The 20,764-nt window shown below is 42.0% G+C and overlaps 1 protein-coding gene across 1 annotated transcript; it reads left to right on the top strand.

The window, feature by feature from the left end:
- Positions 1-707: 707 nt before the first annotated feature.
- sdcbp2 (syndecan binding protein (syntenin) 2) lies at positions 708-19,424 on the top strand. The gene is made up of 9 exons (XM_012879409.3): positions 708-850; positions 6,622-6,673; positions 8,079-8,175; positions 11,401-11,501; positions 12,088-12,252; positions 13,861-14,036; positions 15,644-15,815; positions 16,961-17,052; positions 17,854-19,424. The coding sequence occupies exons 2-9, from the start codon at positions 6,623-6,625 to the stop codon at positions 17,906-17,908; spliced, it is 909 nt and encodes a 302-aa protein (XP_012734863.2). The 5' UTR covers positions 708-850; position 6,622; the 3' UTR covers positions 17,909-19,424.
- The last annotated feature ends 1,340 nt before the right edge of the window (positions 19,425-20,764 follow it).

Here is a 20,764-nt window from a genome sequence, read left to right as displayed (position 1 = left end):
CAAGAAGCTAGTGGACAGCTAGTGGATCGCTTTGTGGCATGGTGTGGTAACAAACATCTCATCTCGAATGTGAACAAAACAAAGGCGTTGATTGTAGATTTCTGGAGAAACTGGGTTAGCTGAAATTCTATTTCCATCATGGGAGAACAAGTGGAGGTGGTTGAGGAATATAAATACCTTAGTGTTCATTTCGACAACAGACTGGACTGGAGGTACTAATCCCCTAGCAACCCAACAAGGATATGCTTGTCTATCCAATGAATGGATTGATGGATGTAACTTCTATCGAATAGAATGTTCATCAAGTCCCTCCAAAATAAAACTCTATGATCTAATCACTTTATCTCCAAGAAGAACTGAACAAGTCTGTCTTGGCAATCAGCATTATGCTGTGAGCTGACCGCTACCAGTCGTTTTGACTTGAACAACAATGAACTTGAACATTCAACTTTTCCTAATGACTATTTGCACACTTTTTACCTTCTCCTAATTCACAATAATTTACATTGTTCTGTATATACATACATATAAATATATATATACAGAATACATACACACACATATATATATATATATATATATATATATATATATACTCTATTTAATCTGCCGCTTTACATAAAACATGGAAAAGAAGAATCATGGCTCACGTGACCGATACGGGGCGTGGCGTTCGGCGTCAACACTGACTGACGTGGTTCCGAGCAGGAAGCCAGCAGTGACGTCACTTTCCAGAAGTCCCCTTCAGCTTTCAGACAGCGGCGACGAAGGAGCAGCAAAAATAACAGGAGAGCGCCAGTCTCTGGGAGACCCTTCGGTTCTAGCTGAGACCCACACATCCACCTTCCAGGTGAGGCTGCGTTCCGGACCGAGCCGAGCCGAACCCTCCCGGAACCGGCCGAGGGTTTCGTTTTTCCCCCACCGAGCTAACGCCGTTTCGGCTAGCTCCCCTCCGCCTCCTCTCGGCTGTTTATGTCGGAACAAAGACGGCTCTGCTGTTCCTGTCTGTCTTTAGATTCCTCACACAGTATTTTTTTTCCAGCTTTTTTTCCCCTACCGAGTTTCTAAATGGTCAACAGAAATGTTTTGAATCCAAGGAGCGGCTTTTTAATTTTTAATGACTGCAGTAACCTGCGCTCAGGTCGATTTGCGACGTTGTGTCTTTAACTTCTGTCTCACATACATCGTCTCCGAGTTAAGTTATGTAGATCAGAGAGAATTATTAGTTTAAGACTAGTTTTTCTTTAAACCTAAACGATCTTACGCCTCATGTGCTATTTTAACGCGTCCTATTATTATATTATTCTGCTTTAGTTGTCTCTCCTTTATATAATGGGCGACATATTTAGCAGTCGCGGTGATCAGGGTGTGGGTCAGTTCAGATTTTCCCCTCAGCCCTCCCAGCTCCCTCTGTCCCTTCCTCTTTCTGCTTCCCCAGGCCCGCCAGCAGGCCGGAATAAGCTGGCAGGATCAGCGCATTATTCTCGGATCCAAGCGATTCGTTCAGGCCTGCTGAAGTTCGCCGTCCCGGTTCCCCCAGATTGTTTCTGTCCCACTTCCCAGCCGACCTAGTGGACCAAGATGAAGATTAAAGATCAGAAAACGCATCTGGCTCATGAAGTGCGGATTTTACAGAATGAAAAGATTCTAAAACCGTGCTGAAAAAAAAACAAACAAAAAATAAAAAAAACAACCAACCAAAAGCTGACTAACTGCTTTGTGTGTATTCAGGTTGGTGACGTCACAGGATACACACCAATCAAGCTGATCTGCTGACTTTAGTAAACACAGCAGCAGATGAACACCTTTTTGGCCCCTCATCTTCCCTCTTGCGGTGGCTGGAGTCATGGCGATGGGGTGGATGCTCGGTGGATGCGCTGGTCTGTTGACCTGGAGCTCGATGTGGTGCTCTCGTGACCCTATACGTTTGCTGCTGTAGTTATGATCAAACTTAGTTCAAGACAGGAATCTGATAACAAACATGTAGATAAAGAACCGTACGAAGCGATGGACTCAGAAGAACTCGGATCACTTGTCTCGTGGCTCGTGAGATGCTGTTTTTGCCAGCATAGATTTAAATGTCCTGAAACTTCTGCTTTGTGGAAAAAGCGGTAAAACAAGCGGAAACCCTGAGCCTGACGTGGAGCTGGCAAACTACGTCTGAAGTGGGTCTGAATGGTTTCTGCGCAAAAGTCTGGCTCGTAGCTTTTATAATATCTGGCAATCGGGATCTAACATGATGTTGATCCGTGTTGCAATGCATGAAGTTTCCTCTCCTCCGCAGCGGTTGCTAAAGGAAAAGCTCGTGTCATCACAAGAGTTGCTCAAACTCAAATGTTGTTGTTGTTTTTTTTTTTGTTTTTTTTTACCCGGGCCCTTTCCCGCCTAGTCTGCAGGTCCGTCTGAGAGAAGAACACAAAGCAAAGCGGACGCGGCGCTGAAAAGTAAACAGCAGAGGATATTAGAAAAGCCTTCTTTGTGCGCTGACACAATGATGCGCTTGTCTGCGAGGACTGTGAAGAGCAGAATGGAGTAGAGCTGGAGGAGTGAGGTGTCACACTGGTGTGATTGTGGTCGTTTTATTTGCTCATCTTTGGGGCTGTGTGCACGTTTTGCTTAGCCGTGCCAAAACAGGTCTTCCATCATGCTGGAGAGACGAGTCATCGGCGTGGGAATAGTTAACATTTGGTATTTTTGGAAGCTACATTTACACGGGGAAGGGTCTTTGTTGCCTCGGCATGGTGTGGATTCAGCTGAGTTAATATTGGGGAAAGCAACGCCGAGTTAGCAGTTTTGACATGAGTCAGTCTCCCTTGTCGCTGCCGTCCCGTTTCCCAACGAGGAAAGGATCTGTCCGCTCGTCTTGTGACCGTCACACGTAGTTGTGTAAGTGTGACGAGTTGATTTGTGAACTTCCAGAGCCGCCGCTGCCATGGCGGCACTTTCATTTACACTCATGAATGGGGTTTTTGGCTCGTTTCGATTCTGCCGGTGTCCGGCATTAATAAAGTTTCTCTAAACAGAGCTCTCTGGTGTTTGCAGAAGATTTTATGACGGCGACCAAAGCTTCAAACCCTCTGCGTTCTGTTTGCGTTTGGGCTGGGTGGCGTCTTTTTTTCTTAAATCCACAGAGGCCTTCCTCAGATTAAGCTGGGGAGTGCATATTATTGTCTGGCTGAGTCGTCTGCTCATTGCTATTGGGTGAAATGTAGGGTGTTTTATGGCTCCCTCCCTCGTATATTTTTTTATCTTTTTTTTTTTTTAAATACAGAAGCAGTGGTGAACTGGCTTTTGTTGCTGTTTGCCTCAGAAATTATTTTTTTTGAGTAATAAGTTTATAACCAGCTTGATAAAGCGTTCATGTTGTTGCACTACGGTTACGCAGTCAATACTCTGCAAAGTCTCTAGCCGACGGTCTGCTTTGAAGTTTGGCCGGTGGAAAGCACAAATGAAGGCGGGTTTGTTATCTTCACGGATCACAGGCGGACTACAAAACCCAGGAAGTTCTTCTTCTGCTCGTTCCTCCACAGCCTCCCCCTCTGCCTCCATCACAGCGGTGATAAGTGATAAGAAGCTGCGGTACTACGCACTGATTCATTTCTTCTGCCAACGACCCCCCGCCTTGTTTCTTGCCTCACGGTGAAACATCAGGAGACCCACAATTTTGGCCAGTTCTGTGCCTGACTTTCTCGGGTATGAAAACGAGCCGTTTGCCAAGTGTTTTGTGCTGACCACACATCAGTTGTCACCTGCCGTGGGGATGTCTAAAACAATACAGTTCAGCCAGCCAGGCAAAAGGACAGCAGAGTCATATCAAGTTATAATTATGTGAAACGTTATCACTGTAATCATATACCTTTCATGTTGAGTAATGCGCTGCTTTGAAAACACATCAGAGCTCAATTTGAACAAAATAAATGGCCGTCAGAGTGCCATCTTTCATCCTGTACATGTCTGAGTGTCCCTCCATGGATCTGCCTCCCCAGACCAACACTGACCCACCACTAAACTGATCATCCTGAACAAAGTCCACCGCAGCTTCTCCAGAACCTTTCATGTCCGTCACATGAGCTCAGAGAGAACCTGCTACGATCTGTGAGAACAACAGGACTCCAGTACTGGACCTGCACATTTCTCCTCTCTGGCAAATACCAGTTCAGCGCCATGCTGATGGGCAGTGAGGACCTCCTAGAGGACACGGGGCTCTCAGGCCCCCCTCATGAAGTCAGTTTCTCATTTACACCAACTGGAGGTCACTGTGGGGCTCTGGCAGAACTCAGCCTGTTCCTGCTTTCCACAGAGGAGCAGATACCGGTCCTGCTGACACCGTTCTTGTTCTATCGTGATAAGTAGCAATATGGTAATGCCCTGATATTACATTATTTTAACAGGAAAAGTACATTGTTTAGAAGAATAAAGTGTTGACGTAACGTGCCGTCGCTCTGTTTCTCTGTTGCCGGGGTGGATTCTGTAATGCGAGCTTTGACATCTGATCATTTAGAGTGATCTTTCTGTAGCCCGCTGTGTGGTGGTGTGACCAAGCTCAATATTTTCTACCAGCAGCAGGTTGATCAGTTCTTTAGATTTGACCATCGGTCATATTTAATCAGTACGGCAGCAGGGTATAACGTTCACTCTTCAGGGAGACAAACCCCCTCTGACATTTTGATATCTGTTGGATTTGAGGATTTTTATAATTTTTATCTCCATCATTTATCAAAAATACTACCAGGATGGTTGGGGACATGGCTCTAAAGGGTTTGGTTACAGGTAGAAAGTGGAAGGAGGAAGGGATGAAATGGGAGTCATCAGCAGGTTCTACGTTGGTCCGTCTTATAGATGTGATTTGTTGTAGCTTTAAAACAGACAAAATCATAGCAGCCTTGCATCTTTAACGCTGTGAGTAAGTTGGTAGGATCAACATGATGCAGCGGCTCTTTCTACCCTATCAGCCCCATCCCTGTTCGGTTAGGGCTAGGTGATAAATCTATTTAATCGATTCAAAGTTACAATTTTTCAAGATAGGATTTTTGGAAAATCTGGATTGTATTTTGCCAATGCATTCACTGAAGATTTAATTTATCATTTACTTATCTTTTTAAACTTAGTTTGATGTCATGCAAGTGAAGTGAAGCCTGTTCTTAGCTCACTGTATAACATTTTGGTATAGTTTCATTGTTTACAACAGCAGGGCCGCCATCTTGCTTTACCAACATGTCTTTCACAGCTTGCATTTAGTTGAATTCAGGTCACCTCCCAGACGAAATGCTTGACATAAAACACGTTTTTAAAACAATGTCTTTAAATGCTTTTTGTGAAACAAAAAGGAAGGAAAAGAAATCTGATTTGGTACACTAAAAATGGAGATTTTATTTTTAAGCCATATCGCCCAGCCCTATGTTTGGTAGATTTCCCTGTTCAGAGAGTCAGGAAACGGGTTCCACCACTCGACGTTTGTTCTGTTCAACAGGAGAACAACCAGCAGTTAGAACCTCTCTGGAGAACCTAAAGGATGGCCATTTGAGCAGCGCTTGTTTCTGGCAACATCTTCAGTGCGTGTGGGAAAGCAAACGGGCAGAACACTCGTCGGCTTTGGCGTTGAAACTACTGAACTGAGAGGGAATGTGGCTCGCGTACAGGAAAGCCCAAACTAAGCGTCAGCGCAGAGAGCGAGGGTAACGGTGTTCCAGTGGGCTGCAGAGGAGAAGTCATGGGCTGCAGAGGTCACGTTCAGAGATGGATCACTTCCCCTGGTCGGCCAGGGCCAAGACTGGGAGAGCATCGTTTAGAGAATTTCAAAGGAAGCTTGTAGGAAGACCTCTTTCCAGAACGCTGATGTAAAGAGGCTGCCTGTCAGAACGAGACCCAGACTGAGACTACTGTCGCAGTAAACGTATAGACTCAGACGCCTCAGGGCTATTTTCATTAACTCAAACAGAAGCAGGTTTGCAGTGTAGGAAGTCATCGTGAGGACGGTCCTTCGTGTGGTTTCGCTTCGCTCTCTGTCGTTATCTGAGCGCCTCACCCAGCTCTGCCGCGCTGTTGCTCAACCTCAGTCAGCTGATCTTCCTTCATTTCCGCATACTGCCTCAGCCTGCGGCTTTGTTTATGTCCAAGCTAATGACTGGAGGTAAATCATGTTTTGAGGAGACCTCCAGGGAATTTAGTGCGTATTAAAATGGTTGGCCACCCCTCAGAACCACTCGCTTATACTTCTGCTGCCAACCTTTCCTCTTCTCCGGGGAAGCAGCCAGCTCCCACGTCTGCAGTACTTCCTGAATGGCTCCAGCCTGTGGTTCACGCTAGATAACATGTCTGTCTGTTGAGTCAAATCCTGTCCGTTAAAACCCGTACGACCTGCCTCTCTGCGGCTCTAACAGCTGAAGTGGAAGTGCTGATATTTTATTCATATAATCTGTGTCAGGAATGCATTTCAAGCACTCGCATTTCAGCGTCACGGAGAGTAATGTGATCCGGAGCTGTTTTAAAACGGAGCTTTGGTTCTCGGCTAACGGCTAGCATAAAGGCACCGTGGAGACTTGTGGCAGGTCATGGGGCGCTGTGGTCATCTCCCTCAGTTATACTCTCTGCTCACACCCTGTTGTTTGTTTCTCCCCTCAGAATGTCTCTGTATCCATCCCTGGAAGACCTCAAGGTTGACAAGGTCATCAAGGTAAGACGCGTGTTGCTGTCACTCTAGTTTATCCAGGATCTAACTTCTTCCTTTGTCTTTTGCATGACCGTTAAAATGACCAACGCTAAGGTATGTGAACCAATCGGACCGTGGCTCTCTAAACTGTGAAAGCTTGCCCAGATGAGGGGATCTTTGGGGAACTGATGATACCCAGTAGGGTTCCTCGGATGGCACTTTTGAAGCTTCTTTCCACACATCGCAGTTGAACCCGTTTAATTCAAGCTTAGATGGCTACATTTACTTCAAAACAAGTTTATTGGGTTGTATTCATATACTTTTCAGTGAAAATGTCTAGAGTAGATATGCACTATTCAGAGTTTCTGTTTTTTGGACAGATTTTATCCAATCCCAACGTCTCTTTAAGTACCAGAATCCAAGAAGATATGAGAACGTCTCCAAAAAGAATTGGTAGGTTTTGTGCTGTAAACATTTATGTCAGGAACAAAGGTGATCCCATGCTACGTCAGTGAGGGAGCAGTGGCTGTAAGCTAGCTTTAGCCTGGTGTATTGATGGGTAGTAGGGATAAAAACAGCAGCGTCTTGGTGTATTACCTAGAGGCTGTTGACTCAGACTTGCAGACAGAAAGCTCTGAAGGATGTAGCAGAGCCACCGCACTGAGACACGTTTGGCTCTCATTTGATCTCCCTAAAGTCCCTCTGGCAGCCTACCACAGACATGTTACAGTTTCCTTTTTTAAATAGCTTTCTTCACATTTGCTTCAGGGTTTCCCCAGAACATGGGGTAATCCTGGCGGTAGGTGTGGTGGTGAGTTGCGGGAGGCGTGCGCGTAACCGCCTTATTTACACCGGGAGGTTTTCTCCCAAACAGGATCTTTAATGTTGCTCTCAAACATCGAGGCATTTCAATTAAGCAATCAACGCTTAGCCTGGGGGGCGGGCGGTAAAGACTGGAGGCTCGCCAGGTTTATAATACTTGTAATTAAACACCTCACTGATGCTGAAAAGAGCAGTGCTCTTCACTTGGTAACGACTTCCACACCAAAGTGTGTGATCAAGGCCTCTTGGCAGCGTTTCATAAGGTCCGTCCACCGATCCGAAATGGATCCGATTTATGAGTTTCAGAAATCGTCCAACTCCTGTCAGCAGCCGGTTTGTTGGTTGCATCTCTAGTCTCCATACATCCCTCATTTCTTTAGTTATTTTATGTAATACTGCTTCAGACGTGGACTTCTTTGGAGAACACTTTGGAGAAATCCCCTCATCTGTGGTGCGACATTCTGTTCACACCTGAAAAGGAGTCCAGATCCTAATTGTGTCTCTGTTTTTGATATTTGTATTGTTCTGAATGAAAATGGATCTGATGAACAAAAACCGTCCATCTAGAGTGCTTTCATTTGACCGGTGTGTCTGATTGCTTTTTTAGGCTCAGGCCCAGTTTGCACAGAGCACCGCCCCCATGCCGGCCATCACTGAGGGAACCTACCAGCCTCAGCCTGTGACTGCTGGGATGCCAGGATCCAGTAAGTTCTGATGCTCGTACTAAAGCATGTTCTAATGTATGGTGTTTAAAATCAAACCACCAACAAGACCACCCTCGGTTACCAACATTCCCTGTAATCTTTTTAATTTGGTCTCTTTCTTCATTTCTGGGCTCGATTTTTATGTTAGAGTCTGGAAGGAAGCGGCGTTATTTTCTGTGAAAGTAGGTCTCTTATAACCCAAATGAGGCGTCCATAATAGAATAAAAATGGGCTAAAGACAGGCAGAGATTAGAGACTAATCTTCTCTCGGTTCTCCCTGCATCCCATTCTCCCACTGCTTCAGACTCCTCTCTCTATTTGGATGCAAAGTCCCGTGGGTTTTCCCTTTTGTTTTCACCTCAGCAGAGCTCGCTGTGAGTCGCCATGGTGACTGGCTCTGGCAGCCGCGCCAGGATAGGACGAGGGGAGGTGAAGCGGAGACTCACGGCTGTTTGAGCCAGCTCCAGAGAAAGAGGGAGTCTAGTTAAAGGGAAAGCAGGAGATGAAATGGGGTCAGATTATTGACAAGAATATTTAGTGCCACGCTTCATTCTGTAAAATATATATATATATGCTGATTTACAAAGACTTTAACATTCCCTCAGGGTTCATTCAATTGATAGCATAAACAACCATCCATTCTCTATGCCCACTCACCCTTGTGGGGCTGCGGTTGGGCCCGTCCCAACAAATAAAGCTTAAATATTCACAATGACAAACATGTTGAGGCTGAACTGGAATAAACCAAAACAGGCACAACTCTAAAGGAAAGAAATCTTTCTATTACCCTTTTTAGTTAAAATGAGACTGTAACTTTAAAAATGATGGCTATGTATTTATTATTGAGGAATCTACCTTCTTACATTTTCATTAACTGTAGTAATATGTATTTGGGCTCCTGTATAAAGTCTACATAATGACTTACGTCGGTACAAGCAGGCAGCTAATGAGTCAAATGTGCTATAATAAAGTCCCCAGAGGATCCTGACCTCTATTCAACGTCTCTTAAGGTTTTTCCGCTACGTAGACCACTGCGGCCTTGGAAAACTGAATAACGATGCTGATAAGGGAGAAAGCAGATTCTCTACCTGCCATGTTTGATTTGAAATGGCAGCAAAGACAAAACCAACCTGGAGCCAATTCAGCTTACCTGAAGATACACACACACATACACACACATCGCTCCTTATTTAAAATACAAAGTGAGGACCGTGCCTTACCTTCTATAGAGTTCCATTCATTTTCAGCCCTTTCTATAGCCTAACCCTGACCCTAACCCTGAGCCTCCTGCTGGGAAAGCTGTACTGACATCGCACTGAATAAAATCCCACAGCCTTTGCCTGAAGAAGACCTACGCTGGTCGAAACGTTGCGCTGTTGGGCACACGTTTTTTGAGCTTCCTTCATTCTTATATGTAAAAAATGTTTTCCATCCATTTTCCAAACCACTTAATCCCTCATGGGGTCGCGGAAGATGTTTTCATTGCTTTTTTTTTTTTTTTTTTTTTTTTTTTTTTTACTGGTTTCTACCTAACTTAAAACTAATTGACACCTTAGTCCTACACCTAACCCCTAGCCCAGGAACAAAAGTGAGGACCCTTTTTGAGTCCTCACTTTACATCAAAGTAGGGCTGGGCAATGTGACTTCAAAATAAAATCTCTGATCTTATTCTAACAAATCTGATTAATCAATAACCCCATCCTCCCCGCCCCCTTTTCGTTTCACAAAAATAAATTATTTTAAAAACGTGCTTTTATGTCAAGCATTTCGTCTGGGAGGTGACCTGAATTCAAAGAGCAACTAAATGCAAGCTGTGAAAGGCGTTGGTAAAGCAAGATGGCGGCCCTGCCTTTGTAAGCAATGAAATTATACCAAAATGTTACACAGTGAGCTAAGAACAGGCTTCACTTCACTTGTGTGACATCAAACTATATAAAATTATAAAAATGAGTACATTAAGTGCCTCGTAATATGGTAAAAGTTTTTTCCTTTTTAAAATATTTTGACAATATATTTTCCAAAACATATGTCATTGCACTCATCGAAGCCCAATGAGTGCATTGGCAAAATAACATCTTCATTTTACAAAAATGTAATCTTAAAAAACTAAATTTGAATCAATTGATTAATTGATTAAATCACCCAGCCCTATATCAAAGTCCTCACTCTACTAATAAAATAAGCAGAAAATGTCCTCACTCAGTTATAAGTACAAGAACACACACACACACACTTGTTTAAAATACAAAGTGAGGTCCTAGCCTTGACATTGACTTTCATCCATTTTTAACCCTTTCTATGGGCTAACTCTGACCTGGGCTACTGACTGCCAGGAGGGGAAGAGTTTTTTTAATATTTCTAGTTGTGGTTAGTCGTAAAAAAAAAAATTAAATCATAAAAAATTAGTTGACTAAAAATGTTAGCATGAACAGATTTTTTTTCTAGTGACTGCCATCGACGATGTGGCCAAGCTGCAGCAGCCCAGAAGGTTCTGAGTATTCATGACTGACTCTTTATTTCCAAACACCAAGTGACCGTATTAGTGCTCATTGTTTGTGTTCATTGTTAAGTGATTTATTTAGTGAACACGCTGTAATCCCTCAGCTACTTCATCCTGCTATAATTTCTTCTTTGTTGTTGAGGACTGCTCTCCTCCTCCTGCCCTTATTTCTGCTGGATGTCGACAGGCCGTCAGAACCAGCAGCACCTTTTGGCTTCATTTATCTCTATATTTATATAGTCGTCTTTTTTGTTTCATGCAAATGAACTAATCAGCAACAAAAAGAGGACTAAATGTGCAACTTACAAATATGTGTAGCATTAAAGTAATATTTCCATTTGCTAATCTCAGTAATCTGTCACTGAATGCCCCCCCTCCCCCACTGCTTGCTGACCAAAGTCTTCTAATGTTAATGCTTCTCCATTTCTCAGCCTGCTGTAATAAAACGGGCTGATTTAAAATAGGGCTGGAGAGGTCAGCTGACATTAGATTGTGGTTTTTACACCTGGGAATGAAGGGTGGCTTGTTTGTCTGTGCTCTAAGTTAAACAGAGGACTCATTGAACTGCTGGAAGCTGCTAGCAGGTAGAGGCGGCACACCCGTGTGGACTTCATGTTGTGGTTTGGTTATTCTAGTGAACTAAGTTGATCAACTCCTACCAAACACCGCTCCCCTGTCTCCTCCTTCTCACCTCCGTTTTTCACCTGTCCCCCCCTTCCTCCCAGGTTTGTACCCTAATCTGGAGGAGCTCGGAGATTACATGGGCCTGGCCCTCAACGGCGATGAAGTCCAGAGGAACCTGGCTCTTGTGCCTGTGGCCGACAATGTGAGCATTTCAGTGCATGTAAAGATGTTTCTTTGGTCCGTCAGTAGTACTATACGGTCATCTCTTTACAGTTTGTTTTTATAAGGGAGCGGAAAGAGGTCAGGTTGGATCAGAACGGCGCATAAAGCCCAGAGTGAGCAGAGGCGCTCTGCTCAGTGACTCACTGCAGGCCTGGAGCTGTGTGGGAGACCCGTCCCTGCAGCCTCCACAAGCTGCATGCGTGTTTGTTAAATCATGCAAATCATGCACCACCTCAAAGCCTTTTATGATTCCTGTTGTTTGCTGTTTAATTACAACTCTTATTTTCTGATATTTAGTTTTTTACCCTTAGTTTTAAAGCTAAAAAGTAGGATTTCTAAAGAGCAGTGTGAGACATTTCTAATATCTTGGCCTGCTGAAAGGAGACATGAAATGGAATCCTCCCACGTTTTGCTCGTTTTAATCCACCGTTCTGTGTTTTTATCTCGAGCTGAATTTTAATGTCATTTTTCCTTCTTTCGTCTTCTCTCCCCCACACTCGCTCCTTCTCTCTGAACCTTCGATTATTCGCGTCTTTCTTCTTTCCTCCCCTCCTCCGCCATCACAGCAAGTGGCCCTACCCTCCAGCTCAGGTGTCGGGGGAATGGTCCGCCCCGTGACGGGGACGGACGTGGGCATCATGAGGGCGGAGATCCGTCCGGGGCTTCGGGAGATCATCCTCTGTAAGGACCAGGAAGGGAAGGTCGGGCTCCGGCTGAGGGCCATCGACAACGTGAGTCAGCAGCTACTTCACCTCACATGAATTATTTAGCACACGCTGACTGTTGTTTCCACACCCTTTGGGCCGTCGCTACCAGCAGGTCCTCCCGCCACCGCGGCTCTTTTCCCTGGATGTGGGTCACACTTTTACCTCAAGCCTGTAACTGTATCAGTGGTGTTTTTATCGTCTTGCCTCATTAAGAATGTGTGCCGAGTCCAAAAAGAGTCCGGCAATTCAAGATTATCTTCTGATAACATTGTCTAACCGTTTCAGACTAGATTTGGAGCCAGATGGACAACATGTGTGTGAAATTCTAGCTTGTCTGTTGTCTAGCCCTGCAGGATGTCATCTGTAATAATGCAGTTGTTGCTAATCCGAAAAGCTTGTTCAACAGATGAAATATTAACTACGTTTATGGCAGTCATTAAAACTTCAATACATAAATTCAGCTGTTGAGTTATCTGAAAAAATAAAGGAGATTGTGGCACATTTGTGGGTATAAAAAAGAAACACCTGGACTATATATATATATATATATATATATATATATATATATATATATATATATATATATATATATATATATATATATATATATATATATATATATATATATATATATATATATAAGGAACTTAGCGCTGATTGTGTGAAAAGTTGTGGAATAGAAAATGTCGTGGAGGCGTGTATAAAGATGGCCGTGACTGTTCTCTGCTTTTTAGCACGTTTCTCATTATGTCATGATGGAGATCAGAGTTCTGTTCAGATCTGCTCCGCGTCGTCTTGTTTGAATTGGGGAAGAGGAACAAATGAAGCCTGAGCCAACTCAGGACAAACAGCAATTAGATTTGTGTTCGCTACTTTTACCATTTCTAAAATAATGCCAAGAATTGGCCGGAGTGTTGGATTCATTTAGTAAGTAAAATAAACTTTCAATAATGAAAGCACTGATAAATTGCTCAGTTCAGTGTATCTTTATGGTGCCAATTCACAACAAATTATCTCAAAGCTTTTGACACAAAAAAGTCAATTTAGTGGAATCGCACGGACTGATTCCAAGTGGAGCACGTCCAGTTGGTCCTAGCTGTAAATTAATGCAGTCATGTTCAGTTTAGTATTCATGCTGGCTAAAAATCTTTCTGAGGAAACCCAGCAGATTGCATTTCATTTCCATTGTTGCTTTTTAAGCCTCTTTTATTCGGGCTGTACCTAATATTTGATGCTGACATTTATTTGAATTGACTTTGGAGTGGTATTGCGTTTAGGTTTAAGACTAAGCTGTATTTGTTCTTGTTCTACACGCGTGTGGAACAAAAAGCCTGTAGCAGCATTTCACGCTCACGCAGAGCTTCAGGAGATCCTGACATTTAAAAATGCTTTTGCTTCATTTCAGGGCTTAGAGTCATTTTTTTAAGGCACACAGTGTGACTCAGTTAGATCTTCAGATAAACATTGTGGTTCGCAGTGTTCATAACACGGATCAAAGAACAAGGCTTGGAACTGTTGGATCATTTTGTATCTGATGTCACTGCTTCTCTTCAGAACCGTCATTTTGTCTTCATTACTACTCTTATCCTGTGACTCTGAATGTTTTCTCTTTCTCCGCTCTGACTCTCTCAGGGCCTGTTTGTCCAGCTGGTGCAGGCCAACTCCCCCGCCGCCCTGGCTGGGCTGCGCTTCGGGGACCAGGTCCTTCAGATCAATGGACAGAACTGTGCTGGGTGGAGCACAGACAAGGCCCACAAGGCTTTGAAAGCGGCGGCAGAAACCCGCATCGAGATGGTGGTCAGGGACAGGTGAGGAGCGCTCAGTGTGCAGGGGTGGGGGGCAGCACACTGAACCAAAGCTAGGTCTGAGTCTATGAGTAAACCTGTGGAGTCCAGTACTGAGCTAAAACCTTTCAGGTTTTGAACTAATAATAATAATGATTTCACTCATTTCTGTTTTAAGATGGAGGACATTCTGGCTCATTGACTCATCAGTTTTAGGGAAAACTCCCTCAGTGACTATTCTGAGGGTGTGTGGTGATGTAGTGTCAGAAATATAAAGTGGTATGTCATCAGTATAAACAGCTTTTCCATTGCAGGTACTTTGAGTCATTACCGGGGAATATGAAAGCACAATTTCTACTTTCTAGACACACGGTCCTGGTCTGGCGGTGGGACTTTCAGATTGTTGAGGGTCAGGAATATGTGCCGAACAATGATGATTAGTGGACTTTTTCTTCTGCTCACTCGTCATATTTAAGACCTGCGCGTTTTCTAATTTATACAAGATCTATATCCTAGCATAGTTTTTGTGATTGAAAATGGACCAATGGAAGAGGACATATGCCAGTTGTGTGTTCTCCATCCTCCATCAGTCCTGTAAACAAGGTTAGCGCTCCTTATTTGGAATCTTTGGAGATCAGGTCTTAAAGATTTTAACTAGTGTTGCGCCGATGCCATTTTTTGGCCCCGATACCTGGCTGTGCAGTATCAGCCGATACCGATACCATTACTTTGAAATTTATGAGTGTGTGTGTATATATGAAGAACTGCATACTACTTGGATGTAAAATAATTGCTATCATGGCTTTGTCAAGCTGCTACCTTTTTAAAGCAGGAAAAAGACTAATACAAAGTGAATCCAGTAGAACTAGTGAGTGTCAGGAGAGAGAAGGCTGCGTTCAAGTTACATACAAACATCAAAATGGTATCTGTGACCTATTTGTTGGTACTCGCCGATACCAATACCACCATTTTAGTGCGGTATCGGCGCCCCGGCTGATACTGGTATCGGTATCGGTGCAATGCTAATTTTAACCAAATTTTACATTAATGCAGTAACAAAGCTGATGGTTTGCTCATTGGACTGCATAAAAGTGATTTGATCTTCTTAGCTATACGTGTGATTTCCAAGAGAAATTTTACAATGCAGTGAGTCCAGCAGATGCAATTCACTCTGTAAACAACAAAAATAAAATCCCAACCACTTTTCCCTTCTATCAATCAGCAGGCTATGTAATGATCAGTTGTTTCAACTGCAGCACTAAGATCCAGTAAAATTAACTGAATGGTTTGATAGAAACCCTGAGGCTTCTCTGCTGACTCTAGTGGGGCTCTGCTCTGCTAGCTTTTTTTCCATTGTCAGTTTAACTTATTTGTTATATATTCAATTGAATTCAAGTTTATTTATATACCGCCAATTCATGAAACATGTCATCTCGAGGCACTTTACAAAGTCAGAATCAGTCAGATTATACAGATTGGTCAAAAATGTCCTATATAAGGAATATATATTATAAAACAGAATATATTCTGTTTTATAATTAAAAATTTTAGTTTATGACCAAGTGATCAACACCAAAGCTTTGCCCCAGTGATTTTCTGATGGTCTCCTGTGAACCTGCTTTTGTCTGTAGGCCCTTCCAGCGCACCATCACCATGCACAAAGACAGCTCAGGACACGTGGGCTTCATCTACAAGTCTGGAAAAATCACCTCGCTGGTCAAAGATGGCTCCGCTGCTCGCAACGGCCTGCTGACCGATCATTACATCTGTGAAATAAACGGACAGAATGTCATCGGACTCAAGGTCAGGCTCCTTTTGTTAACTTTATCACAAATCAGTGATTGGTTGTGACAAAGAAAAAAACAAGGTTGGTTAAAATGTTTGTCTGGTTGCCATTTTAATTTTTCCCTCACAAAGCTTGCACCAGGACTGCAGCTCCTATAATCTAACAAAACCCAGTTTTAAGGAAGCACATCTCTCAGAATCAGAAATACTTTAATAATCCCAGAGGGAAATTATTTTATTCAAAGCCTGAAGTACGTCTCAGTAATTTCTAAGTAGCTCCTGCAGGAGTTGTGGCTCCACCTGAGATGCCGTCTCTCATTGTTTTTTAGTTTTTCTTTTTTAGTGCTGCTACATTTTTTTCTCCATTTGGATTCAGCTGCGTTGATGGCAGCTTCTTCACCTTTTACATCAGTGATCCAAAAAACTAGTGCAGCTTTTTAAGACATGGCTTTGCACAAAAGGAAGTAGACACACATATTTCTATTGATACCCATTACTTATATTACTTAAGTGAAAAGATAGAAAATAAACATCTCAATTCTTGATGCACATGTGATCAAAATACTGTTTAAGGTGGTCAAAGGATGTACTGACACTGAGCAAACACACAGAGCTGATGTTGGAACATTGAGCTCCATTTCCCAATAAAAACGTTTTGCCATCCAAAAAGTCCCTGCAGCAATGAGGAAAAGGATCGTGGTATGCTAGGGCAGCAGGATACAGGGAAATCCTATGATTTGTCATGTTGTATATTAAAATATCAGTTGGTCCCCTGTCCTTTCTCTCATGTCTGGTCTTACAAACCCCTGACCTTCAGCAGGTCAGACCCTAATGTCATCTGGACTCAGTTGGAGACGTCTTCTGCAGAGAGACTCCCTCCAACAGGCTGAAATTAATATTAACAGCTAAAGTGGGAATTCTTTGAATAAAATCACCAACAAATCTTGCTTTCTAAACAACTACTTAAGTGTGAGCCGCCAGCATGGACAAAGACTCCAGGATAGGTGTCCACACGTTTTCAGAAGAACTGAGTGAAAGTCTGGTTGCCTCAGATTTAAGCCTGTTTGCTGTTGTGATGACTCTGATAACTGAGAATTTGCACAGAATATTTATTGAATGCGTTTTACAGTAGGACTGAATTATCATGTCTCTGTCTTTTCTAGGACTCTCAGATTAAAGACATCCTGAACACTTCCCCCACCACCATGACCATCACCATCATGCCCAAGTTCGTCTATGAACACATGATAAAGAGGTAGGACCAAAGCTGAGTGTGTCCCTGCTGTTTTATCACTAACCAACGTTCTGATCTAATGGCAAATCAAAGCTACTTATGTTATCTCACATGCAAAAATCTGCTTCATGTCTGTTTATAAAAAAAAAAAAAAAAAGATTCTCAACCGGAAATGAACCATGATTAGCTTGGAAATGATTCACTTAGCCGGATAAAGGTTATATCATAGGTTTGATTAGTTCTGTCTGAAAAGCAGAAAAGACCCTTTTGAATATTAATGTTTAATTTGTGGTTAGAAGCAGCAGGCTATGGTTAATGGGTACAAGAGAATGTTTTTGATTCTTTTATGTTAAAGTTCTGTGTTGCATAATGACCTGTGCTGTTACATTTATGGCATTGCATTACATTTTTTATTTATCTGAATATGAAAAAAAAATGCAAATATTGGAAATATCTTTAGAAAACAAGAGATGTAATTAAACTTTTTTACCTTTTTATTAGTATATTTAATTACATCTTCCCTCGTTTAAAAAAAATTGATAATTTCAACATATTTGGTTTGTCAATTCAACCTGTAAGTCAGTAAAATTTCATATTAGATATCATATGTAACATTGATTAGAAACCACATGTGCCTTAGTTTTAGAATTTAATGTTTTTAATAGAAATCTTTAATACAAACCCTGCTGAATGCCACTTTATGCCTGCAGCTCCTCAGAAGCTGGCATTCATTTCTCAGAATCTAAATGTAATCTGCTTGATTTGGTCTGATCCCGTTTCTTACTGAGCTGAAGGAAGCTGTCTTCTTGCGTCTTCCTGCAGGATGTCCACAGCTCTGCTGCGCTCAGCCATGGATCACTCTGTCCCTGAGGTGTGAGGACCAGGAGCCGCGCTGAAAACCATCAAGATGTCTACAAAATAGTTTCTCTCATTTCTTTTCTGCTATCTTTAACTCTGTACTTCTGTCTTCATACCAGGAAACCTTCAACTCGCAATCATCATTTCCCTTTATTACCTGTAACAAATTCTGAAAACACTTTTTTTTTACTTTTTACCTTCCACATTTTATCATCTTCTTTTCATTCGTACTGTCTGTATGTTAATTTAGTAGTCTGATATGTAGAATGTTTCTGTTTTTTTATTCAGGATTAGGACAACAGATTAAGTTCCTTTTTTCTGTTCCTTTTTAAAAAGAAAAAAAAAACAAAACATGCATAAACCATCTTGGGTCCAGAGCTTCCTCCCCAGCGTGGAGCCGAGTCAGCGACTTCATCCTTTTCTAAATGCTGTAAAAGCTGATTGGCAGCCATGTAGAGCGCAGATTTAGTCCCTGCACACCTTTCTCTGTAAATAATCCAATCTGAACTAATACCTAGGCTCTCACAAGAAAAAAATAAATAAATTCATCTAGTTCCAGTGTACAGTCATTTACCAGGGCCAGTGGCGTGATTTAACAAATGAGTGTTTTTTACGTCCTCCCATTTACTGGTGAGGACAAGCTTTTAGTCAAACGTCGTGAGTGTTAGCATTTTTTTAATTTGTTGTCCCTGGATGGAGTTGGTCAGAAAATAGCAGTTGTCCTTATTGTCCAGGAGGTGGCGACCTACTGCAACACGGTCCCTACCTCTGATGAGCTGGCTACTACGAACACTGTGCACATTCCAGCGGTCACCGTTAGGAAAAGGGGCAACAGATGATGTTTGTTCCCCCCGTGCAGCGGGAGGACTGTCCACATGTGACGAGGGGGAGAAATCATCCTAAACAGAAACAACGGGAACATTGTGCTTGCCTGTTAGGAGGCGCTAAAGTGTTGGACGGCTTGTGTTTCCAACCATCATGTTTAAGGAACTAGCTGTTATTATTTCAGAGGGGGCCGAAGCTGGGCCCGCCACTAAGTGCACTTTCCATTTCCTTCTAAGAGGTTGTTCCTCATGTATCCATTTCACCGTTTAATTTCACTTTGTTTTTTAATCTTTGTGGTGCCTCATGCTAACCAGAGAAATCTTGTAAAACTGCTCAGATTCGGTCATGTAGATTGAAAGATTTTCATGCTGTCTTCTGCTGCGTGTCGTCCCTTTGTGCCCCCCCCCCCCCCCCCCAGACCGCCCAACTCCCACCCGCGCTACGGCTGATAGTCGCAGTTCGACCGAGCAGAGATTACAATTGTAAATTCCTACACGGTATATACATGTTTCTCCTTTTTATTGACGTTCATTTTTGGATGCATGTACTTTTTTTCATTTTCTCGGTATGCAATCTGATTAAAAAAAAAAATGCTGTCATTCTGTAAAAAAAAACAAACAAAAAAAAAACAATATACAAAAATCTAAAAGTTTATATACGAATGTAACCAAGATAATATGGTGAAACAAATAAAGTCTTTCTGTTCACACCCCCTGCATCTGCCTCACTGATACACACGTCAAAGACAGACAAAGACCACAGGAGTGTTTCTTCATGCTGTTTAATATAGAGGTTTTATTTCGGCCTTCATACAGCATGGCGGGACCTGCATCCCATTTCTTAATTCTTCTTTACACTCTAATATTGCATTAAAATAGTTATTTCAGGTAATATACAAACATATAGTCATTTTGTACAGGGTAACCAATGGGCTGATGTTAAAGAACTGGACCTCAGTGTACACACACACACACACACACACACACACACACACACACACACACACACACACACACACTTTCAGAGCGGTCAGAACCCACAAAGAATGTTTGTTTTCTTTTAACCAGGTATTTAATATGTATCCACAAGAAATATGGCGCTCATGTTCCAGCATCAACACTCGGATAAAATATATAAAATAATAAATTATATATGTTAATTAGTTACAATAATATTTATTACTGTAATTCTTCTGTAAGTCAGCTCAGCATTTTCCCTTCAGAGTCATCGACAATATCTTTTGTGAATTGGTGCTTTATAAGCAAACTAAACTGAAGCAGAATATTATTTAATGTTCTCAACATTGTTCAAAATGGATGACTGACATTAAATTCTAAATTATTGCCCTAACTTGATGAAAATGCAATAACTTGTATGCGGAAACTTTAAATATATATCACAGGTATGCACAAATTAATTGAAATAAGGTAAACACAAAATATAAAAATGATCCAAGGATTATTTTTTTTAAAAAAACTTTAAAAATGATAAGATTCTGCTAAAGTCATAAAAAATAAAATAAACTGGTGTAAAAACATCAATAGGTTTTAACTTAAACTCAGAAAATCCAGTGAAATAAACATAAAAAAAATCAATTTCTTACACTATATTTACTATAGAAAAATTATGTAACGTTGCATAATTGATGTGATGCTGCCATCTCCTTGTTTTTCAGTCTTTATTGGTCCTGAAGAGTGCACATCAACCCAGCACGTTCTATCGTTGGCCATTTTTTTTAAACTGTGGGGTGGTTAGGCTTCTGTTAAAGGTTCAAGTCAAAGTGCCTTTAACATTTTTAATGTTTCAAAAAAATCTGATTAGTTTTAGAGCCAAAGGCAGTCAAACGGGGTTAAGACAATTCTGGATTTCTATTGACTTAAATCTCAAAGTGTCACGACTAGTCACACAAACAATTTTATGAACCTTTCAGTCTCCAGTTTAGCATTGGTTGTACTGAGGAAGACAAAACGAGATGTGTAAGGTGTCTGGCCAGAAACACTATGATGGAGTAAATTCTTTACACATTGCATTCACCTCAACCCAGAGGCCT

This window comes from Fundulus heteroclitus, chromosome 1 (assembly GCF_011125445.2).
Source record: "Fundulus heteroclitus isolate FHET01 chromosome 1, MU-UCD_Fhet_4.1, whole genome shotgun sequence".
Taxonomy (NCBI): Eukaryota; Metazoa; Chordata; class Actinopteri; order Cyprinodontiformes; family Fundulidae; genus Fundulus; species Fundulus heteroclitus.
This window is presented reverse-complemented; position numbering and strand designations above follow the sequence as displayed.

What these genes read in the sequence shown, in the direction of transcription:
- sdcbp2 (XM_012879409.3), top strand. Translation starts at nt 6,623, where the DNA reads ATGTCTCTGTATCCATCCCTGGAAGACCTCAAGGTTGACAAGGTCATC. An exon ending in TTGTGCCTGTGGCCGACAAT is followed by an intron (nt 11,502 to 12,087) that starts GTGAGCATTTCA and finishes CCGCCATCACAG; the next exon opens with CAAGTGGCCCTACCCTCCAG. An exon ending in TATGAACACATGATAAAGAG is followed by an intron (nt 17,053 to 17,853) that starts GTAGGACCAAAG and finishes GTCTTCCTGCAG; the next exon opens with GATGTCCACAGCTCTGCTGC.